Raw genomic sequence first — 23,478 nt, forward strand, 5'->3', positions numbered from 1 at the left:
CCTCTAGAACAATTTCACATGGCAATTAGGGCATGGGACAATTGCTTCAAGGTCTTTACACTTCGATATGCAATATATGATGACTTATCAAGATAAAATTTCGACAAAATATCTCTAGGAATATTCACTTATTCATACATGGCCCATGACATGATGCAACGCTATAAAAGACAAATTTCCACAATTTCACATAAGAAAAGCAATAAATTTCAGCCTAGTATAGTGAAAATCCCCAACAACATGCATGTGACATAAGAAAATGACAAAATAACATTAAAAGAGTACTTACATGTAAGAAAAAGTATATCTAATCATCATTATATGCCAATAGTGAAGCTCCAAGACAAAAATGAAGAGATCCAAACATCAAAATTCATCCATTCATCCAATTTCGTCCTCCAAAAAGAATAGTGAAAATATCACAAGAGAGAATGATCCAATCCAAGTGATGATGATCAAAATGATTCATCACACTTGTATTTATACACTTCCTAATGAATTCGATTTAGCTAATTAGGCCTAATTTAGATCCTCAGATAAATAATGTGTATAATAACAAAACCTTTTCGTGACAAGCCCACCAAATATCTCAATAATGTAAAGATCAACCTCTCAAGAGGGTCGAATGATCAACAGAGTTAGTCGTTGGGCCTTTGAGGAGGCTTGATGAAGTCCAAGGGGTGCCATAATGAAAAAATGGACTCCAAACATAGTGGACAAAGGGTTGGCCCCTTGATATCCAATCAAGAACCTGTGGTGCTCCCAAGTGGGTGTGGAGGCACAAGGACATCCTCATGGGTCTTCAAATGGATCAAATACTCTTGTATACCATCTGTAAGGGTTGGAGTAATGACATAAGCCCTCCCTCTGCAGCGGGAGGCATCCTAGAACATCTGCCAAGTGTATGGTGCGACTGTGGAGCCGATTGGACATGGTGGACCAAGTGCATCGTCTTCATCCCAAAGGTGGAACACAAGCAAATAATGAACGCTCTGGGGCTCTCAACGCTCACCCTACAAGTTCCAATGTGGCCCTTTGGAGGGCTAGGACCCCGTATAGGGAGACCAAGCCCTAAATGAAGACCCACCTACAATCCTGCATAAGATCCAATGCATTCCCTTGCCCTTCAATACAACAAATAATTAGAATAATCAAGTAATAATGCTTACAAATCATGGGATCAATGGGGCACTTCATGGCGGCATGCCCTTCCATAGTGGGCTTTGGCATGTACAAGTGTCTCCAAGTTCAATAAGGGGTTAACCAAGGATCCTATTAGGTAGTTTCAACTTCTAAAGGGGGTAGCATATCTAGATTCCATAGTACATCCTTTAAGAGATAGGCGGCACGTGATATAATAATGGAGTGGAGTGGGGGATCAGGAGAATCATCTAGCCCCCCCAAGGATTTTGAGGCAGAATCGTGTCTTGTACGGATCTGCCACTGATCCTTCGGCGAAACCACGGTTCCTCCTTTTTTTTGGCGATTCCTAGAAAATTGGATCCATGGGGGCCCGATCCGTCGTTCTTGTTGCCCGATCCACAAATATGGAAAGGATTGGGTGCGGGTTTGTAGAGGTTCCGGCGTGTATCCACTGAAGATCGCGAGTGGATCCGAGAGAAGTTGAACGGTTCACACGGTTCTGTAGGGCATTTTTTGTTTTTATTGTTGTTGCAAATTTCGAACTGTTATGTGAGGAACTACACTTTCCATTCTTTTACTTAAATCTTTAACATTACCATGGAATGACTCAGGATGTTTGAGAGTGGTTCCAACCTCATTAGACTTCATATGGGGAAAATAGAATTTCATACCCCATTCAAAACTCACAGACTTAACAATTTCCAGGATCAATGGGATTGTGTCGTTTCATTGGATTATATCATGTATGAGGGGATGTGAGTGGCATTTAACCAAGAGCACCAAGCCCTATATGTACCCCAATGTTGGTGTTGTTGATTGTTGAACTCCTTTGTCACGACCTTAGCAATTATGTACCCTTCACTCAAGTCAAAATCATTGATCAGGCATGTTAAGCTTTCTCTACCATATTATAAGGCTTGGGTTAAGCTGTTTGATCAAAATTAGGCAATGTTGACTAATATCCCTATAGAATTGAAGTATAGGCAAAGGCTAGACAAGAGAAGAGGAATATAGATTCTAGATGGTTGATGTTGGAATAATTAATCATTGATGTGCAATTGGTGCCATATCTGTCTTGATTTATGTAAAAATATGCATGTTTTCATGTCTTCGACAACTAATTTGGTATTTTGGATTTTTTTAATGTAAATGCAAAAAAATTATATATATATATATATATATATATATATAGAGAGAGAGAGAGAGAGAGAGAGAGAGAGAGAGAGAGTCTTCTTAGACGCTTTGCTTCCTATATTTTTGGGAAATGACGCTTCCGCGTCCCCGCTTTGTGCAACGTTGATCTAGACCACATGTCAAGGTGCATGGGTAGCTATAATAAGGGAAGCCACACCTGGGTATACGAGTGTAGGAGGGAGCGAATCGTGGTACATGATTTACCATGGTCTTTTTTTTTCTACCCTTTGTCATATGCCTTTTGCCTTTTATTGTTTTTTCTTCATAACTGCTCGAGGCTCAAGGGATGGAGAGCACGATGTGTAATATATAATAGTGGATCACCCCTTGAGGTGGGGTAGTTTGTCTTCCATTAGGGGTTGGGACAATCATGGGTTCCTTAATGATGGAGGGGACTCATCTAGGGCTCATAGGAACAAGGGTGATGGCCATGGTTAAGGGGTAGAGCTCATGTGTGGTTTTTGCCCAAGTGCTAAATTTGTATGTCCCAACCATCTTTTGCATTTTGTGTTACATTTCCTATTGAGAGTGGCCAAATTATGCTTTTTACTTTTTTTTTAGCTGCATTAACCTCTGGGGCATCATTCCAGGCTCGACCCAAGGTGTGGACAAGGCGAGGGGGAGGGGGAGGGGGAGGCTAACCGTATGTGTACCTAGATTAGAAAAAGTATGTGGACCAGATTAGGAAAGAGATGAATGGGGTTCAAATGAGTAGAAGGGAGCAATTTAGGTGGTATCGGGAAGATGGACCACACAACCAAAATCGAGATTTTCCCATGTAGTGCCAGCCCTAAAGCTAATGGCCAGTAAAGGAGATCCTACAAGACTAGGATACAAGGGTGACCACGAAATTGGGCAATGGAGACAAGAATACAAACCAAATCCATTTTTTACGCCGAATCCCCCCACCAATTGATGCCCAAAAGTGCCCATGACAAGTAAGGAAAACTACTCAACTATACCAATGAAAAGCCATACCTTTGGGGTTGGGAGGCCCACCTTCAAACATACATTCATAACAGATGGGCGAGGGAGCACATGGCCGGCTCAAGTGGCAGAGGAAATGGCACATTGAGCTATATGGGGGTTGCAAGGGGCTGCTGGCTGCCAGCTTAGGACCATCTAGGAGAATTTTTTTCCCATATACTCTACCCACAAGTGGTGGGTAACAGGTCCAACGTTCCATTGAATTGGCTTGGAAGGCTCTTCTAGCCTCTACACATGTGGCCAACCCCCTTAGAAAAGTGACCCCAAGTGTAGATATCCAACACCCTTACTGATATGAAGATTTCAAAACATGGGTTCTCGTGCAAAAATAATTTGTAGATGACTTTTGACTGCTCACTTGCCTGATTTGAGCTCCAAAGGCTTCTTAGAAGCCCACATGTGCCACAAAAAGGACATCCCCTTTTGTTTAAGCATAACTTCGTTCTAGATAATTGTTTTTGAAAAATTCCACATGGCATGGCAAAGAGAAATTTTGCTAATCAATTTGATCCTTTTTTGACCAAGGACTCCGAAGACTTGTGCCTTGGGATCTACAAACTGCCTTGGGAACTACAAATTGTTGGAAAATCTGAGATTTCCATGATGAAGAACTATGACAAGATGAAGACACCAAGGCCAAGGAATGCCTACTGACTCAATATGATAGTCATGTGGGGAATAGATAGGTGCGTTAAGATTAAGGGGAAATGAGGGGAAAAGTATAATAAGTAATCATCTTTACAGGTATAGACACTAAGTGTAACTATAAATGATGAGTCCTAATAGGCCTACTTGTGTAATGCCAACATCCCACCCTAGGATATAAGGATGCCCATCAATGCAAGGAGTTACTGTCTACCAAGGGGATGTCAACAATGCCATAAAACCAAGCACCATGAACATGAAGTTTAGAGGACTAGCCATGACCGTCCACCATCGAGGATCTAAGACGCACTCTCACATAATCATCATACCATATGGCTTTACAGGGCTTTATACTAGCATTCTTTGGTCTTAAAATGGTGCCGCCAAAAATGAATTGTACATATGTATTATGTACCCTTGCTTAACATGACCAAGTGTCAGTTAAAGTCAATAGTCATGCAAAGTACATTATCCAAGGAAGGGTTTGTTACCACAAAATCTAACAGGCCTTCGAGAGGTAAACTATACAAGACAAGACGCTAGACCAAGCGCTAACATTGCGGCAATGGTCCACTGTCACCATAGCTAAGGCCCCCTTTGTTTTACGGATTTTCATCGATGGGAGGAGCTCCTGTAGGATATGATCACCTATGTAAGGTATTCAAAGGTTAAGGTATAAGGTGATAGGCTAGAATCTCTTAAGAAAGGCTCAATTTTCAGGTATGAGGCTTCACTAAGAAGCAATACACTTTCTATGAGAGACCTAGGAAGAAAATGCACAAAACCTAGGGTTTGTTGATTTTGCTTGAGTATTAAAATTCCTAAGGTCAATGAAATTTATAGAAAAGGCTTCTTAAGATATACTTGAACAAGTACTAAGCTCATACAACCTTCAAGAAAGCCCTCAAGTTGAGAAAGAGAAACTAGGGTTTCCCTCTTAGAGCAACACCTAGGGCAAGAGATTTTATGGAAGAAACTTAAGTGAATGCCCACCAAATTTGTAGGTCAAGTAGCAAAGATCCTCCACTTTATGTTTAGGCTCTTATGCTGCCACAAAACCTCTCCCTCAAGGTTTCACTCCAAGCCCTAATTTGACGCCCTAGCTTTAAAAGGGTTGAAATTTCAAGAGAAGAGTTTATGGGTAAAAAGCGAGAATGATCACCAAGGACTTGGATTAGTGCCTTGTCCTTTGGGCATATGGAGTCAAGGATGTGTTAGATAGGCTAAATTTATTTCTAAGGAGGCCACAAATTGATGCACTAGGTATCCATTTCTAGCAATTACCCACTTCTAAGGAAAATGGAATTTGATAGAGTTATAAGAATTCCTCCACTAGGAACGTTCATTACATGTTATACAATGATTAACATATGCAATTCTCAACTAGATTGTCTTTAAAGTTTATTTTCAACACATTAGTGCACAAATAAGCATAATCTAGAAGCAACAATTCCATACATTAGAAATTTTCAAAGTAAAAGTCTTCAACAATAGGCACTTACAAGATAACAAGTAGTATATCCATCCATTCACCAAAGAAATAGCTCCAAAGATAATCTAAAATAGCTTCCAAACATCAAAATGCATCCAAGTTACTCAAATAGCCAAAGAAGAAACAAGTGCAAATTCCTTCAAGAGGTTTGAATTCTCCAAGTGTGATAATGAGAGAGATCAAATTAGCTCTCTCTAATTTATATGTGTTCGATGATCTCTAGTTTTAGGCTATAAGCCCCTCAAATAATAGAATAATGGGCAAATACTAAGTGACGTTACAAGCCAACCTCATAGCCAATGTAAAATCATTATAAATCACACACAAGAGGGCTGAAATGCCGATGTCATGCATGTGTAGGCCTCTTGAGGGCACGCGTTGGACTCCTCTAGTGCTAAATTGAGTGTAGAGGGCCCCAAAAATCATGATGTAGGGGTTGGCCCCTAAATCCCCATGCAAATCATCATGTGGACCCCAATTTTGTGTTTGGGGCACAAAATGGGTCTCATGGGTCTCTCGATGATAAAATAGCTTGGTTTTGCTCCAATGTTGAGGGCTCTGAGGATGGTGCTAGCCCTCCCATCTCTCAAGGAGTGAGACAAACCTCATCTAGGCTTTAGATCAGTTGCCAAATGATGTGATCACTGCTAAACCGACTGGGGTATGCTGGTCCAAGTGCATCAACTCATGAATAATGTGGGGCAAAGTGTAAATTGCTGGGGTTGCTGTAGGTGCCCATGGAATGGAATAATGCTTTGCACGTGTTAGGAGTCCCATGGCTCTCAACACTTCACTTGTAGGGTGTCATAATGCTCCTTTAGTGGACTTGGGCCCCAGTTAAGTTGCCCAACCCATGATGAAAACCACCTACCAATAACACACAATGTCCAGTGCTGCATCTTCACCATTAGGTGCGATAATCATTAGTGCATCTAAGTGGACCAAATTCAAGGGAAAATTGCACTTCATAAGGGCCTTCCCTCCCAAATGTGGGGCTTTGATCACATAATAGTGTTACGTCCTGTTGTCACCCAAATTGTACAAGTGAGTGCGACAATGACTCGGGGCGAGGGTTGTCACTCTAATCCCTGCCCTCTCCGTTTAAGTTGGGTCCCTACAACCAGGTAAGGGGGGTAGTCCCTATGGATGAGAGAATTAGTTTGGGAGACACAACTGAATGGCCTAAGAACTTGGGAAAAATGATTGGGAAGTTAAAATTATTAACACAATTTTGATTAGATTTAAGAATTGATTAAGTGTGAGACCAATGCCTTAGGATTCAATTTAGTTGCATAATATGAATTAAGATACCAAGTTTTCGGATGAACAATTGTTGCTAGGATGAGAACTATCCTATATGAGACGCGACACCTAAAACTAAGTGAAATGCCAACTCTTGGTTACTTTTAGATTAAATTCCTATTCTAAGTGAATCCTCTCTCTCAACTCTTTTGGAATTAGTCTCAAATGTAGGTTGTGGAGAGAAACCCAAGGGAAGCAAGCAATGGCTTGACTAATGATACCTTCCCTGGAGTTCTAACCACTCGAATGCCTCCGACGCTGTAGCGATTGTGGCCCTGATGACTGCAAGGTCACCTTGTTAACCACAAGCAAGGGTCTAAACTCTGCAAGCTGTGTGATAAAGGTGGTCCTATCTCTCTATGTTAGAGGAAAAATTTATGCCAGTAAGAATTTATTGTGTGTAGATTTTGTAATGTAAGTGTTGTAAGAAGTAATTTTGTATTAATGTTTAAAATACGAATGTGTGTACAATACCATCGTGGCGGTTTGCCTATATAGGCAGTGATTGGCCATGAGGAATGAATAGTCATGTCCTTTGACTATTTACCTCTTCACAATAATGTTGTTATAATTATGTAATTATTTATTTAATTAATTATTATTTTAATATTATTTATATGATTAATATTGTTATGAATATTTTATTCATAACATTGCCACCCCCTTTAGAGATGCTTTGTCCTCAAAGCATAACCAGAAGGGTTTCTTCTAGTTGAACACATTGCTATGGAGTGGTATCTTTACGTTGACTAGTGAAGCCCTCATGAGTATTTGTATCTTTCTTGAAGCTAGAAGTGTTAACACCATATAATTTATAGTGTTGTCCTTGCCAGTTAAACTCCATGAATTGTTCTTCAAGATTTGTAGTATAGCTTCGTAGTTGTATTAACCACTCTGCACCTAGAAGTACATCCATTTCTTTGAGTGGTAGAGAAAATAGATCTGTTTGTAGCTCTAGTTCTTGTATATGGATTGAAACCTTATGGCGTTCTTTGACTTCTTTGAATTTTTGCCCAATGGCGACAGATATGGCTAGGTCCTTCCTTGGACATATACAAAGATCAAGTTGTTTAGCAAGATCAATGTTAATACAATTGTGAGTACTACCAGAATCTACAAGTCTATTGACCTTTCTGCCTGTTATGAGTCCTTTAAGCTTTAGGGTTTTAGAGCGTAATCTCCTCATCATGTTTGTTGGGGGTGTAGCAAGCTTAAGGCTCCTTCGAAGATGTGGTGGAACGTATCTTGCAGTTGCTTGTTGTTCTTGATCTTTTGAATAGTTTCCATTTTCATCATGGTTTTTCCAGTCACATGAAATTGCAGCTAATGACGGTTCCTCAGAATTCGAGCCTTCATTGTGTGTGACAACGATTTCTTCATCATGTTCTTGCACTTTAACTTGCTTCCCATCCACTATTTTATAGTAGTGTAATGAAGCGTCTTGACTTTTATGCCCTAGCATCCAGTTTCCTCCACATTTGTGACTTTTTTTCTTTTTTTTCCTTTTTTCTGACTCATTACTTGAAGTGCCTCAACAACTTCTTGTTAAGGGATCTGTGTCCTGATGCCCATTTGTCTCCACAATACCTACATTTGTTTGACTCCTTTTTACTTGAGTTTTGGTCTTCATCTTCCTTGAATGATGACATTTTGAACTTAAGTTTTTGTTTAATAATTTTTGCTGCATGTCCAGCCTCCTCAATTGTTTTGGGTTTATATAGCTTTAATTCTACTTGGATATATTCTTTAAGCCCACATCTATACATTTTTAGTAGTTCTTTGTCAGAGAACCCTCTTTGTCTTATAGCTAATACTTCTCACTCTTGGGTGTATTCGCTTACAAACCCTTTTTGTTTGAGATGAACGAATTTTTCGTAAACATTGTCTTCTTCTTCGTCATGAAACCTTTTGAGTACTTATCAATGAGCTATATGCAATCTGCCAAACAATAAATCAATCCAAATGATATTTAATCAATGATAACAATTGAAGGAACATAGGGCAATCATCCACTTATTAATTAATTAATGATTATCAACACAAGATGCCAATTATAATTACTCAAGATATTCCAATAATGATCTTATGCTAATGCCACAATGCTAATTAGATTTCAAATGCCCAAAATAATTTAAAATCATCAACAAGATTAGAAGATTAGAGCTTAGATGTGTGAGTGTCTTAGTGCAAAGTTTTAACAATTCTTATAGCTAACACAAGACAAGTAAACGTTAGATTCCAATGTTTAAGCAACAAATCTTCTCCAAAATGAATTACTTAGAGCATGAAACAATAAAAACCACTTATGAGGAATTATTTGATGTTATATCAGATCTGAAAGTACTTATGACAGCAAAGAAATTAATGAGCTATCAATGTGAGGGTGTGTGCCAAGTTGTGCCCAACAATTGCTAAGTGTTAGAACAAGCTAGCCAATATGAAATTATGAGTTCTCAACCTTCTTAAGATGTTATGTTCAGCATATATCAGATCTGAAATGACTTGTTACAACAGTAAGTAAAATGGACAATCAATGAGCTATTGATGCTACAACAAGTGCCAAATTATGCCCAAAACTTAAAGTAAGCTTGCCAAACTAAAAAAATTGTTTTTTTAAACCTTTTAGGATGCAATATTCAGAAAATATCAGATCTGATTTCACAGTTATGCAGAGATATTCCAACAAGCTAAAAACTAGATCTAGGCTAGATATGCAATGCCCAAGTGGCCAAAATTTATGAAAATTTTACTATGCAATTTTTGAAGTATTTTGACCAATTAGATGTGTTTTTAGGGCTTTTAATTCACTGTTATGAAGTAAATATTAAAATTGTAGGAACACAGTGAGAAAATAAGGGTTTAGAGAGCAAACCCTAGGCCCAAGGCCTTGTAGATCACTTGCCCAAAAGCTGTCAAAATTTCTCCAATGAGGCCAAATTTTTTGCAAAACACACCAAGCTTCAGTCCCAAAAAATTTCAGAGATAGGCAAGGGTCAAATTAGGGCTAGAAAAAGGCTAAAGGCAAGTGAAAAAGGCTAAGGAAGAGTAAGGAAGAGGCAAAGGAGGCGGGAAAAAGCCAAGAAGGCTTGGCGCTGGAGGGAGAAAGCCCTTTAAGTGCTAGCGACTAGGGTTAGAGGCTGAATAAGGGCTAAAAATGGGGGCAAAAGAGGCCAAAGAAGGGAGAGCGAAGGGCAGAGAGGAGGTCGAGAGGAGGATGGAGGGAGAAGAGGCTAGGAGAGGGCTGATAACATCATGACCAACCCTAAAGGCAGCTGTCCAAGGTCAAGGAGGAGGGCCGAGTGGCTTAGGGCCCACGACTAGGTCGAAAAAGGCCTAAAACCCTCAATGCTGGGCCAAGGAGGGAAGGCCGAGAGGCCTAGAGGTTGACACAGGCCTTTGGGAGGCTAGAAAAGGTGACGCAGGGCTAGGAGAGGGAGGCGTTGGCCCTGGAGTGGCTAGATCTAGGCTTGGGAGGGTTGAAACTTGAAACCATCGCTTTAGAAAATTCTAGTTGCTTCAGATTTGCAACTTTGCTCAATTTCTTGAATGGCTAGCCCTACAAAAATTTTGGAGACTAGATATTACCCTCAAGTGCCTAGATCTAGCTCGATTCCAGCTCTTTCACTTGATTTCACCTGCAAAAAATAGAGATAAAAAATACCCAAAACCCCAATATATACAAAAGCCTGAAAAATAGCAAAAGCCCAATTAGAAAAAATAATTTACAAATATACAATGCTTTTTTAAAAGAAATTTTGAGAAATATTTTTTCTTGGAATTTTTCTTTGATAAATGGCTAATAATACTTTGGAAAATAAATGCAAGTTATAGCCTTAGTGAAGTTAGATAAATCACAATAAATATCCGAAGTCCAAACAAGGCCAGCTTATGTCCACAGTTTGTGAACTTGTAGCCCAAGGACTAGGGAACCTACAAACACCATATACTTTTCTTAAGAAAGCTTGTTAAACATATGGCTAATCGGATCACTTAAGATAAAACCAAAATCTACTAATAGAATGATCTTAGCCCCATCTAATGAAAAACAAACTTTTAAAACTATTAAGCACAATATAGGAAAGCTCGTACCCAGCACATACCACAAATCAGTGAACAATAAACTCCTTGAACTACACCCCAAAATCTTTATTATGATTCAAAACACGTTCCCAGCGGGATAGTAGCGTTATATCAGCTTTTCTGCAGAATTTTCTTAGTCAAATATGAGATGGCTTGAGACTCAAATGACTCTTTATTTATAGATAAATCGTCCAAGTGGAAAAGTAACGGCTAGTTGGCATGATCTTTGTCAAAATAATCCTGGCCATCGATAAATCCTTGATCAACTTTTAATCTCTGCCATTGAAATAATTATTTTGGAGGAAATTTCATATTTCTTATTTGACCCATTTTTTATTAGCTGAAAATTAATTATTTTGAGATAATTTCCTCAAAAAATTGACTTTGATTTAACCATTAAGGTCCAAGGGTCCAATTTTTCTTGAAATTTTCAATATTCCCTTGGTAGGAGACCTCCAAAAATTGATTTCTTTGAGACCCACGAATTTTTCCACTTGGAGAATTTAATTTATCTAGATATTTAATTTTGACCCAATTTAATTAAATTTTTGGCTTAGGATTTTAATTTATTTTTTGCCAGAAAATTTAATTAATTGACACTTGAGGGGATCAATAATTCTTTCCACCCTCTAATGTTTTAGCCATGGTGTCTTAAGTATGAGGGACTATGCATTAAAATATTTTTTACATAAGATTTTTACAATTCAACCCTCAAAGGGGGAACAACTGTTTGGTATAGACCCTCAAATTACATACCCAATTCTACAACACAATATGATCTAGTAGACCAAGTGATTTGTAAGAAAATAATTTAGCCAATTAGCTTAAATTATTCTCAAATCGCTTTTACATAAGACTCGACTAGAACACTAGGACTCACCTAATACTTTGACGAAGAATTCCACCCTAGCTTTGGGGCTGCCGACCATTAGTGTTTAGAAACACAAATGAATTAGTGAGACGAAAAACCTCTTAGGATGAAACTCTCGCCAAAATAATAGGCTTACTTAGGTTATTACATACACACACGGTTTTACTAGGATCATTTACATTATAAATTTGCAGAATGAGTTTACAATGACTCAATAAACAACTGATTGATGATCCGATCTTTTGAAGTATTTTGACAATTCTGCTTCCTTGGAACTTTGACAAAAAGTGTTCAACACTTCCCAACACCAAAATGCCCTGCAACCTTGGAGGTGTGAGCCTCTTTGATAAATTGCAGTCACTCACCTTTAGGAACACAAAGCTTGTCCAACCTGTAGAGTAACCCATTCTCAACATGATAGTCAACTTTGACGTCATTGCCTTTTACATGACTCTGGCCCTGCAGTTGTTGAAACCCCTCTTTGATGTCCTCATCTTCTATGTAGGCCTCTTTGTATGCATCATGGGTGAAAGGCTCCATGTGCATCAAAGTTCCCAAAAATGTAAGTTTTGATGTGGGTGACCTTGAAAACAGCCTGTTTGTGCTGCCCTTCTTGTACTTGATGACAAAATGAAATAGCTGTAAGAACTTCGTACACTTGTACTGTTTGGTCTGCTATAGCTTACACTGGGCCTACAGATACTATAACAGCTGGTGATCGGTGTAGATGATGGTCTTCTTTTGCATCAGATAGTGTTTCTACTTTTTGACAACTTGTACCAAGGCATAGAGATCCAATACAAACCTTTACTCTCCGTTATCCTATCATTGTTATTCGACCATCTCATAACATTATCAATAATGTAATGTGTGTAATCTATATGAGGTAATGCTGCATTTTTTTCTTCTTAGATCAGAAAAATTCTCATACATTTATTTTTATGATGCACAATAATTGCATGCCTCATTACTTCTCTACCTTTAGCAAATTGGTATCAGATGGTGTATTGGGCCTTTCTTGGTTGTAAATGACCCAATGGGGGAGTCCTTTTGTTCTTCCTCCTTTCATTCTGCTTCTAGCTTTGATGTGACTTGATGCTTTATTTTTTTTTAAATGCCCCATATATTATTTCAAATATCAAATCACATCACATGAACAACAGGGGTATAGGGAAAATTATACCTTAAAAAAGCCAGAAAGGCAAGCATATGAGCCTGCGTGCACGAAGAGAGGCTTGAGTACTATTATCTAGCTCTTGGGATTTTTTCTTTTTGTAGATTGGTGATTGAAGTTTCTTTTGCATTTTGAAAAGTGTAACTAGTTTCAGTCTTCATAATGACACGTAATTATGATTTTTGTAAATGTTGAAAAGAAGGAAAATAAAACTATTATTATAATGCTTGCTTCATGGGTTTCATGAGCAAGATATTTTATTTTTAGATGGCTCCCATTGTGAGCCTTTAGGATTTGTCAAAAGAGTCAATGTCATGAAGAACCCTTCTTGGGCATGTTACAATGTATATGAGTCTATAGGATTGTCAAGTAGCCCTCCAAAGACAAGCACAAAGTTCTCCTCTTCAAGTCGGCCTCAAGTTAAAGTGAAGAACTCATGTCGGCTTCACCTAATGAAGACACACCTATTTAGATGCACATGTCGGCTTATTTATGTAGGACAAACCACTATATATATGTGTGAAGGGTCTTCGCATTACCATAGAAAACAAGTTCAGATCTCTCTGAATTTGGGTGGCCTAGTGTAGAGAGAGGTTTAGATATCTCTGTGATTCGTATAGGAGACTAGTGACACAGTTCTGTGAGGAGACTACAACTCGGTGTTGAAAGGAGACTAGTTCGGTGAAGAGTCAAGGAGTTTGGTTTACCTTTGTAATTCGGATCACAATTACAGTGACAAGCATTTCGGAAAAGGAACTCGGATATGTGATTTTACCTTCGGTGCTACTACAACAAGAGTTTGCACTATACACACAGTAATGAAGTCTCACCACAGTGATACAGTCTCGGTGGAATCTTAGTAAAGGTCTTGGTGCTACCTTAAAGAAAAGATATCAGTGCTATCTCAGGAAAAAGGACTCGGTGGAATCACAAAAGTAAGGTCTCGGTAATATGACAGTGAGGAGGTCTCACAGTGAAGGAGATCTTGATGTGAAGACAGTGATAAGATCTCAGTGGTGACAATGTCTTGATGCTAAGAATGTCGAAGTGGAAGAGGAGTCAAGAAGAAGGTTGTTTGTCAAGAGAACTTGTGTCGTGGTCTTGGAGTGGCAAATAGGTTAAGGGTCTTAGTCTTGATATTTGTCAGTGTTCCACAGGGACGCGTCCCCTAGGGTTGGGGACACGCCCCAACGCTCCCCCACGCTCAGGGGACGGGGAAACTCTGGGCGAAACGTTTCCCCCACGCTCTGAGGATGAGGAAACAGCTGGCGAAACATTTCCGCCACATCCCCTTTTTAGGGAAACTCGGGGAAACTCTGGGGGTACGTTTTTTTGACAGTGAAACTTGACTCCTTTACAGGCAGGGCGGGGGGATGTCGGGGGTATGTCGGGGGATGCATAAGTGTCCCCCCATTTTTTTGTCTAATAATTTTTATAGACATAAAAAATTAAAAAAATACAAATTTAATTATATGAAAAAAAACAAAAAATAAAAAATGAAACTATATTAAAGCTTAAAACTTGTTAAAACTTAATTTTTTTTCTTCAATAAATAAATAAATTATTTAAATTATATTAAAATTTAAAACTTAAAAAATAAAATAAAAACAATAACAAAAATAAAAACTTAAACTATATTAAAACTTAAGACTTAGTATTTATTAATATTATTTAGTATTTTTTGAGAAATTTAGTAGTATTTCATTGCTCAATGCTTTCTATGTTTACTTTTAGTTTAGTATTCTATGGCTGTTTTAGACTTCAACTTAATGTCAATATCATTGTGATATGATGAATTTACTTTTTATCGTTTTTGAAAATTTGATGTGCATTGCATAATTTCAATTGTCAAATGACGAATTTATTAATTTAATTGAGATGTACCTTGCATCATGCCAAATGATGAATTTAGAAGGAACATTGCATAATGTCAAATGATGGATTCAATTTAGTAATTTACTTTTAGATTTACAATGCAGAAATGTCAAATGATAATAGTCTAATATGTAATGATGATCGTATTTAGTATTTAGATGTACATTTCATAATTATTAAGATTTTCTATTTAGTAATTGACATATTTTGGGATTTTTATTTTTATATATTAATTTTTTTATAACTTATAATTTTATAATTTTTATGACTATGACGTCCCCTCGTTTCCCCGAAAATTCCCTAAAATTTGGGGTTGCTTATGTACGTCCCCCTTGTGCATATTCCCGCTCCTGCGTTTCCCCATCCCAGAAACTCGATGGAACATTGGTATTCGTCAGTTGGAATCTCTATAAGAAGAATTCTGTGCAGGTTTTCCTCTCAAAGAGTGAGAGGTTTTGACCCTGGCTCATAGCCTACATTCTGTGTCTCTTGTCTATCTTGTTTATGCATTAGTAGCTGTTTGATGAAGAAGAATAGTAATAACCTAAGTAAGAAGAAGATCCTAATCTAAAGAAATGAAAAGCACTCACAAGTAGTTACTAATTAAGGAGAAATCACCTAATTCATGAAGCCCTAGATTTTTCAACATGGTATCGGAGCTAAGGTGACAAAGTCAAGAAAAGGGCATCTAATCAAAGAGACACTCAAGGATCGAGTTTTTAGAAAGGCAGCAAAGCAAGTCGAAGGATATCAAAGCAAAAGTTCAAGATCTACATTGAAGAATCAAACCCTAGATCAAAGAAGAAAGTCTACACCAACAAAAGTTTTGGGATCCTCTCATCATCATCAAAAGACCACTAAGAACCTCTTCAAGTTGAAGAGATCTACAAAGTAAGGTAGCCCAAAGTATAGACATGCAAGAGAAGCACTTCAAGGACTAAGATCACATCATCCTAGAGAAAGTCAAAACCCTAGAAGCATTTATGGGATTTGCACTCATTCACCGTCGAAGAAGTGAAGTATCCTGAAGGCTAGTTATCCAAAGAAGGTAAAAGGCATTGTCATCATCTTCAAAAGGTTGCAAGGCAGTCTCCCCCTCATTGAAGCAAGGACCTCCCCATCCTTAAAGAAGATCATCCGAAGAAGCATCAAGACATCCTCATCGATCACCATCAACGAAGGATCAAGTTGAAGATTTTATCTTCACTTGACAAGTAAGTACCTTTTCTTATATAATCTAATCTAGTAAAATGACTTCATTTTGCAAGGAGATTTATAAGTTGGTTGGGTCATCGAATATCCTTGCATGGAAAAGGAGGATAGACATAGTCCTCGAAGAAAATGAAGTTATTGATCATATTAATGGAAAAGTCTTCAAACCACCCGAAGGACAAGTACTATTTGAATACATGGAAAAGGATCTAAGGGCTCAAGAGATTCATATGGAGTCCGTCAAATAGCAGGATTGGAGACATCAAAAGAGATATATGATAAGCTGATAAAACTATTCTCTGAAGATGCTATAAAGAAAGGTCATATCACTTAGATATGATCTACACAAATTGAAGGTATCAAAGGAAGAAGGATTATCTTCATAAGATCTAAACTATAAGATTCACGAAAGATGATTTCAGATAAGGAAATGATCTCTTTTATTCTAAATGCATTATCTTATGAACAAGGTAACAAATGCCTATGAGGATAAGAAAGCTATTCCATTCAAAAACATGTGGTTTCTATGCAAGATAGAAGAAGATAGGTTGAGGGCAAAAAGTGCTCAGACATTTGTCGAAAGGAAAGAAGAACATAGCTAAGATTCAATGCTATAAGCATTATAGGAAAGATTGTCCTAAGCTCAAGAAGGGCAATAACAAGAAAGATAAAGAAGGAAGTCTAATAAAGAGGAAAAGCATTAGATGCAAGAGTTCGTGACATCACCTTAGGGAAACATGAAGGACAACTGGAACAAAATCTATGGCAGTCAAATATGAAGGATATAGCTCTTGGGAACCTCATTGGAAACTTAAGGAAAGGAAGAAGTCATCCAGGACAAGGCTCATCATACATCAAAAGGTAACATCTGCTGGATAAGGATATGCAAGATATTCAAGATTCTCTGATGGAACCTTCATCGAAAGGTTCACCAATCTACAGAGGAAGCAAGTGTTTCATCAGGAACTCCAACTTATGGAATTCATGGGATGATGTTATGATGACATAAGAGATGAAGCAGATCAAGGGGTTGAAGCTCTTTTCAATCAAGGAAGTTGCTAAAACAAGCCTAGATGACCTAAAGGTAAATGAGGTATGTATGCTCGTATATAATACTATAAAGTCATGTTGTATGGTTGCAGGTAACATGGATCATTGCTCAATCTTGAGAAGAATGATTAAAGGAAAGGAATCTCCTCCGAAATGATGCAGGAAGCAGTGTTGCACGAAGCGCCCCCCCCGGATCGAAGCTCCGAAGCGCGCCCCGTACGAAGCGCGCTTCGGGAAATTTTTAGCGCTTCCTGGAATTTCTGAAGCGCTGGCTCCGAAGCGCGCTTCGTACGGTGCTTCGGGCCGCCGAAGCGTGGCGCTTCGGAGCAGGAAGCATGCGCTTCATGCACGCTTCCGTACGCTTCGGCGGAAAGGGGCGCGCCCAAGGGAGAAAAACACATTTTTTTTAATTTTTTTTTTAACTTATGTTCACTCAACCTTAAGGGGGTGGGTTAGGGTGAGGTTAGAGTGAGGTTAAGGTGAGGAATGAAAAGAATAAAGCCCCCATTCATTCCTCATTTTCTCACTTTGAGTTTATGAGAGTTGGAGAAGAGAAGAGAGGAGAGGAGAAGAGAAGAGAGGAAAGGAGAGGAGAAGAGAGGAGAGCTTGGAGGAGTGAAGAAGGAGGAGCTAGGAGAAGGAGGAGGAGCTTGGAGCAAGAGCTTGGAGGACTTCATCTACAAGAGCTAAAGAGGTAAGTTCAAACCCCAAACTCCCTTGTTTTTTTGAAATTTTTTTTGTATTTTTCTCCTCCCTCTTCTACTCTTTCCCATTGTTTCTACTTGCTCCTTTATTTACAGGTTGCCGTTGTCCACCACCTATATCCATATTCCAAGATGGTGTTCTTTTGGCTTCTATGTATCATTCCACTCTTGGTTTTAATGATGGCAAGGGTGAGGAATAGAAGGGAAGAAACAGAAGAGGACATTGGTGATGGTCCTAATAGTAGTGACCCAATGTATGATGAGGAGGAAGGGTTTGAAGAGGAAGGGGATGAACTTGAAGGGGACACTGAAACACAAGATGGGAAAGCTACATCAACACCCTTGTGGAACTATGTGACCAAACTTGATGGGGGAAAGGGTGGTGGATCTTACAAATTTGTGTGCCCTCATGGTTGTCATGGAGGAAAACCATATTGTGGTTCATATACCCGTCTGAGGAGGCATCTTTGTGGGGTGCTGGACAGTGATGAAAAAAAGGGTTCTGTGGGGGTACAAATTTTCCCAAACATTTCAACTGAAGAAAGAAGAAAATACATCCAAATAGAGATGGCTGCACAACAAAAAAACAAGAAACAAAAAACTCATTCTGAATCAAGTGCAACCTCTAAATTTGGTAGTTGCTCATCTCCTCATGGTACTTCTGCAAGCTCTGGAGGTAGAAGAACAATAGGGGATTTCCTTAATGTTGCTGGGGGGGATGATGTGGATGGAAAGATAGTCCGTTTTCTTTGTGCTTGCGGTGTACCATTCAATGTGCTTCGCTCTCCCTATTGGCATGAAATGGTAAAGGCCATCAATGAAGCCCCAAAAGGATACAAGGCCCCCAACTATGAGAAAGCTAGAACAGTGTTATTAGAAAGAGAAAAAGCTAAGGTTCAAAGAGCTTTGACACGTTTTACAAATGAGTGGGTAGATTCTGGGGTATCCATTGTATCAGATGGGTGGACAAATATTAGAAACCAACATTTGATAAATGTTCTTGGTGTTTCTTCTAGTGGTGCAGTATTTATTGCATGTCATGACTCCTCCTCCATCACTGCATCTGCACAAAACATTGCAGATCTCCTATTGAAATCAATCAAAGATGTTGGTCCGAATAATGTGGTTCAAGTGATCACAGATAATGCAGCAAATTGTAAGGCAGTAGGAAAAATTATTGAGCGTACTCATCCACACATCTTTTGGTCTGGGTGCCTGGTTCACACATTGAACCTTTTGATGCATGATATTGTGAAACACAAAGAATGTGGGTGGGTTGCTGAGGTTTACAGGAGAGGGAAGCAGCTCATTAAATTCATCACAGGGCATACAAGGGTAAACTACTTCTATGGCACTTACTCCAAGTTGCAATTGCTTAAAATTGCAAAGACAAGATTTGCTAGTTATTACCTCACCTTTAGGCGGCTAGTGAAGGTGAGACAAGCTTTAACTAATCTGGTGTGTGCTGAAACATGGGATGAAATTAACACTGACATAGATGGTGCTAATGCAGTCAAGGACACTGTTCTTGACAGTTACTTTTGGGGACAAGTTAAATATGTTTTGCAATTCACCAAACCAATTTATTACATGATCAAGTTTGCAGATTCAGATCGACCAGTAATTGGGGAGGTGTATGAGCAAATGGATAGCATGTTGGGGCAGATTAAAGACATTGTTGAGCCTAGAGATATCACCTTGTACAATTATATTCGTGTAGAGGTGCAAAACCGATGGGAAATGCTAAATATTCCATTGCATGCATTAGCATATGTTTTGACACCTAAATACTATCATCCATCATGGCTTTCAACACCAGCACCTCGGGGGGGAAGCAGGAGAAAACCACACCAAGATCAAGAGGTTCACCAAAAATATATGGCTGCATTGAGTAAATTAATCCCTGATGAGGAGGAGGCTGCATTGGTACGGAGACAGGTGAGCAACTATACGCTCAACACTGGTCCATTTGGGAGCATGCATGCAATTAAAGATCGAGAGACTTTTTCTGCTCTTGAGTGGTGGAACATGCATGGAGGGGGTACTCCACTTCTACAGAGTTTGGCATTGCGGGTGCTATCACAGGTGGTAAACACTTCTTCTGCAGAGAGGTGTTGGAGCTCTTATTCTTTCATCCACAGTGTTAAAAGGAACAGGTTGAGTTTAGACCGGGCAGAGAGCTTGGTTTATGTTCATTACAACTTGCGATTGTTGTCCCATTACTGTGAAGATGCAAAGTCTAATAAAGACTTGTTGATTTGGGACAAGAATCCAGAGGAGCCCAATTTGGAGGATGGAGTGTTGCGACTAGAGCAATTAGAGGATGCTCTTATCCAGGTATGTCCATTGTGGTATGAATTTTCCAATTTTCCCTTATAAAGCATTTCTCTAATTCATGTTTTTTAATTTTTTTGTTAACTAGTGTTTTTTTTTTTTGCATGAATTTTTTGAGCGATTCTAGGATGATGATGACCGTGTTGATATGCCACCACCCCCACCCCCATCTGGTCCCTTGGTTCCTAGGTTCCATGGTTCAACACCAACAGCAGGGGGTTCTTCTTCATCAGTTTCAGTGCCACGACTTCCACAGGCACCATCTTCTTCATTGCCACCACGTGGAGGCCCGCCACCACGTTCTATTCGTGGTGGAAGGAGGAGAGATTAGTAGATATATTCACAATCTACTACTTTTTGTCATAGATTACTCATTAGACTTGTAGACTTGTGAATTTGAATTTTGAACCTTTTTGGCTTGGCGGTGACCAAGTGACATATTTTGTAAACATTATTATTTGAATTTTGGACATGACAAATGTTGACAGTTGCTCACTTGCTAGATAAATCATAATATGCTCTATGTTTTATGTTTTATAATATGCTTAAATGTTTTATGTTTTATAATATGCTAAAAATCATTGATGTATGTTTGTAATAGCTAGAATATAGATGATTGTTGTACATACTAGTAACTACAATGGAATCATGGATGCCATATCTATCTTGATTTATGCAAAAATATGCATGTTTTCATGTCTTCTGCAATTAATTTGGTATTTGGGATGTTTGTTTTGAGTATAAATGCAAAAAAATATAAATAAATAAATATATATATATATATATATATATATATATATATATATATATATATATAGCAGACGCTTCCGCGGACGCTTCGCTTCCTAGATTTTTGGAAAATGACGCTTCGGCGTCCCCGCTTCCAAAAAACGCTTCCGCTTCGCTCCCGCTTCGTGCAACATTGGCAGGAAGGCATGGGTCACACTATATGAAATCAACATAATATGTCCTCATATGAAAATGAGTTGGTTGACAGTAATTAGAGGAACTCTAATTGGAGGTTCCTGGAAATGAAATATGTGAAGAAAGGAAGGAAGAGATCGTGGACTATGCAACCATGGAAAAGACAATCAACATCCGAGGACTAGAAGGTTTGACTAGGAGATCTCCCAAAAAGATATGAAGACTATGATGGAAGTCTGAAAAGGATGGAGACCCTTGACAATGGATATCTTTGGGAGATGTGTCAACATGTATGCAGGATGCTGATGCAAATAGGACGATGTCATGATGAAAGACCATCACAAAGATACTTTTGATTTAAGTGTTCATTTCTTATTTTTGAACAAATATGTGGATGGGCTTATGCAGAATTGCCAAGGGAAGAACTGTGGATGTCTTCCAAGAAGACCATGTAGAAGGATGTAAAATCCTTCCGAAGAAGATAGCATGAAGAAGGTAGCATGACATGAAGCAAGGCCAGATGTAGACTGATGGATCACTTTCTAATGAAAGGATTGATGACATGACTGACTCATGGATGAAAGTGATGGATGGTCTGTGCCCTATGAAGAAGTCCCAAAAGATGAAAACTCCATAACGAAGAAGAAATTCATGGCATCGAAGGAAGGAGTTCTTCAAGCAATTGATTGTCCCATCATCTCCACCTGAGGAGTTGCTCTAGGTCCCTAATTAAGAGGGAGCCTGGAAACAAGTTTTCTTACTTGGAAGAAACTTTGAAACAAAAATTCCTAAGCCAAGAGGAAGCTTAGGTACATTCCTTTCGTAGGAATGAGTACATTCCTTTATTGGAATATATATGTCCTCCCTAATTAAGAGGTGGAGATAGACACTTATTCTGATCTTCACTTGGGAAGACATAATGGAGGATTGGGTAATCATCTAGCATTTGATGCTCTTTGAGGATGAGATAGGGAATCCAAGATAAGAGTAGTCGTAGAGAACTGATAATCTTTGAGGACTAGGAATCCAAGATAAGAATAGTCTTGGTGGAACACACCTTGAGAACCCAAATGGGGTATGTTCTAGGAGAGACAATGATTAGTGTGTCTATAAATCATTGGTCTTGCCAGCATTGAGCTCAGATCTTGTGGAGAGATAGAGATGTTAGTCAAGGCCTTGCTATGTGACAATGTTGGTTGACATGATGCTATATAGATGGGTTACCAATCTGATTCTTCTTACGAGAAATTCTTCAGATTGAGAATGACTAAGTACCATTATGAATACGTCCCTAGTTAAGAGGGAGTGTTGAAAAGTGCAACTCGGTTTGGTCTTCATAATGACATGTAATTATGATTTTTGTAAATAATGAAAAGAAGAAAAATAAAATTATTATAATGCTTGCTTCATGGATTTCATGAGCAAGATATTTTATTTTTAGATGCCTCCCATTGTGAGCCTTTAGGATTTGTCAAAAGAGTCAATGTCATGAAGAACCTTTCTTGGGCATGTTACAATCAATGTTGCACACATCGCGATCGGGATTTAATCGGCGCCGGGAAAAAATCGGAAAAAATCGTTAAAATCGGGAAAAAATCGGGAAAAAATCGGAAAAAATCGTTTGGCACAAAAATATTCATTTTTTTTCATTTTTTTTCAATTTTTTTAATATCTAAACCATCTACAACATAAAATAAATACATTGACACATAAATATGATAAAAAAACTAATATATAAGATGTTCAATATCATTTCTAGCGCTAAAATCACACATAACATTGAATCATGTCCTGAATAGTAAGTCCTGAGTCCCAAGTCCAACTCAGCCTCAAAATATCAACAAAAAATATGATAATGTATCTCATCATGTCATAATGTCATATACAATAAAATGAAAGTCTAATCCTATTGATTTCCTCTGCCCCTCTTGCGAGAATATGGCACAGCTTTCTCTTTCCCTCTAGATGTAGAAGCTGGTGCCTGTGGTGGTGGAAATGGCAGTGGAGTCTGACGTGCTCTAGAAGCTGAAGAACTAGTAGTAGCAGCTACAAGAGGCTGAGGTGGACGGAGACCACGTCCTCTACTGGTGGTAGTGGTAGCCCGGGTAGCCCGGGTAGGCGGTGTCACCTCCTCCTCCTGCTCCTCCAACTCCTCCTCCTCCTGCTCCTGCTCCTGCTCCTGCTCCTCCTCCTCCTCCTCCTCCTCCCCCTCCTCCTCCCCCTCATCCTGCACTAACCAATCCTCAGTGGGATCCATGAGAGGCCTCTCGGTCTCAACCCTCCATTCAGCAGTGGTGTCAATCCCATCCAATGAGATGGCTTCCGTATCAGGTGTCTTCTCTAGTTGTTTCACCCACAATCGAAGATTGTAGTAGACATAGACCATGTCATTAAGTCTATGGGACTCCAACCTGTACAAAGTTCATGAAATAATAAATTAATAATTAATATTATAAAAAAAATATTGTTTAAAACTTTAATGAATTCAAAA

The 23,478-nt window shown here is 38.8% G+C and overlaps 2 protein-coding genes across 2 annotated transcripts in view; both read left to right on the forward strand.

Moving 5' to 3' along the window:
* Positions 1–23,478, forward strand: part of LOC149142899 (bifunctional aspartokinase/homoserine dehydrogenase 2, chloroplastic-like) — a 287,370-nt gene that overhangs the window by 132,281 nt on the left and 131,611 nt on the right. The gene's annotated exons all lie outside the window — the stretch shown is intronic.
* LOC149142900 (uncharacterized) lies at positions 19,561–20,572 on the forward strand. Its single transcript, XM_089449143.1, has 2 exons — positions 19,561–20,066; positions 20,191–20,572. Exons 1-2 carry the CDS (start codon positions 19,608–19,610, stop codon positions 20,392–20,394), a joined length of 663 nt encoding a protein of 220 aa, XP_089305269.1. The 5' UTR covers positions 19,561–19,607; the 3' UTR covers positions 20,395–20,572.

This window comes from Pinus tabuliformis, chromosome X (genome assembly GCF_031772625.1).
Source record: "Pinus tabuliformis cultivar Carrire ecotype Pingquan chromosome X, CPIR1, whole genome shotgun sequence".
Lineage (NCBI taxonomy): Eukaryota > Viridiplantae > Streptophyta > Pinopsida > Pinales > Pinaceae > Pinus > Pinus tabuliformis.

Bases quoted from the DNA above. Each gene is read 5' to 3' on its own strand.
- LOC149142900 (XM_089449143.1), top strand. From the start codon at position 19,608: ATGGCTGCATTGAGTAAATTAATCCCTGATGAGGAGGAGGCTGCATTG. The intron at 20,067-20,190 runs GTATGTCCATTG...GAGCGATTCTAG, and splicing joins TAGAGGATGCTCTTATCCAG to GATGATGATGACCGTGTTGA.